Source organism: Morone saxatilis, unplaced genomic scaffold (assembly GCF_004916995.1).
Source record: "Morone saxatilis isolate NCDOM2014 unplaced genomic scaffold, NCSU_SB_2.0 Contig23, whole genome shotgun sequence".
NCBI lineage: Eukaryota > Metazoa > Chordata > Actinopteri > Moronidae > Morone > Morone saxatilis.
The window spans coordinates 9275073-9275307 of NW_023339796.1; the positions used below are offsets into that span (position 1 = coordinate 9275073).

Genomic DNA, 235 nt, shown 5'->3' on the forward strand with positions numbered 1-235 from the left:
TTTCAACCAATGTATTGCAGTGTATTGAATTGTAACATTCTGCTGTTTCTTCTACAGATGTTGGTTCCAACAACAGTGGCTACTACGACCTGCAGGCTGTGCTGACACACCAAGGCCGTTCTAGCTCATCAGGTCACTACGTGGGATGGGTCAAGAGGAAAGAAGGTAACCACAGTTGTTTCCCACTGCACTGTATTTCAGCAAGTGTGTGTCATGACCATTGACAGTATATATA

At 44.3% G+C, this 235-nt stretch overlaps 1 protein-coding gene across 1 annotated transcript in view; it reads left to right on the top strand.

The window, feature by feature from the left end:
* The window catches only part of usp14 (ubiquitin specific peptidase 14 (tRNA-guanine transglycosylase)), a gene marked incomplete in the record, with an annotated part of 44553 nt that overhangs the window by 5013 nt on the left and 39305 nt on the right, over positions 1-235 (top strand). Inside the window, 1 exon segment of the mRNA XM_035670570.1 lies at positions 58-165. Coding sequence (XP_035526463.1) covers positions 58-165 — 108 coding nt within the window.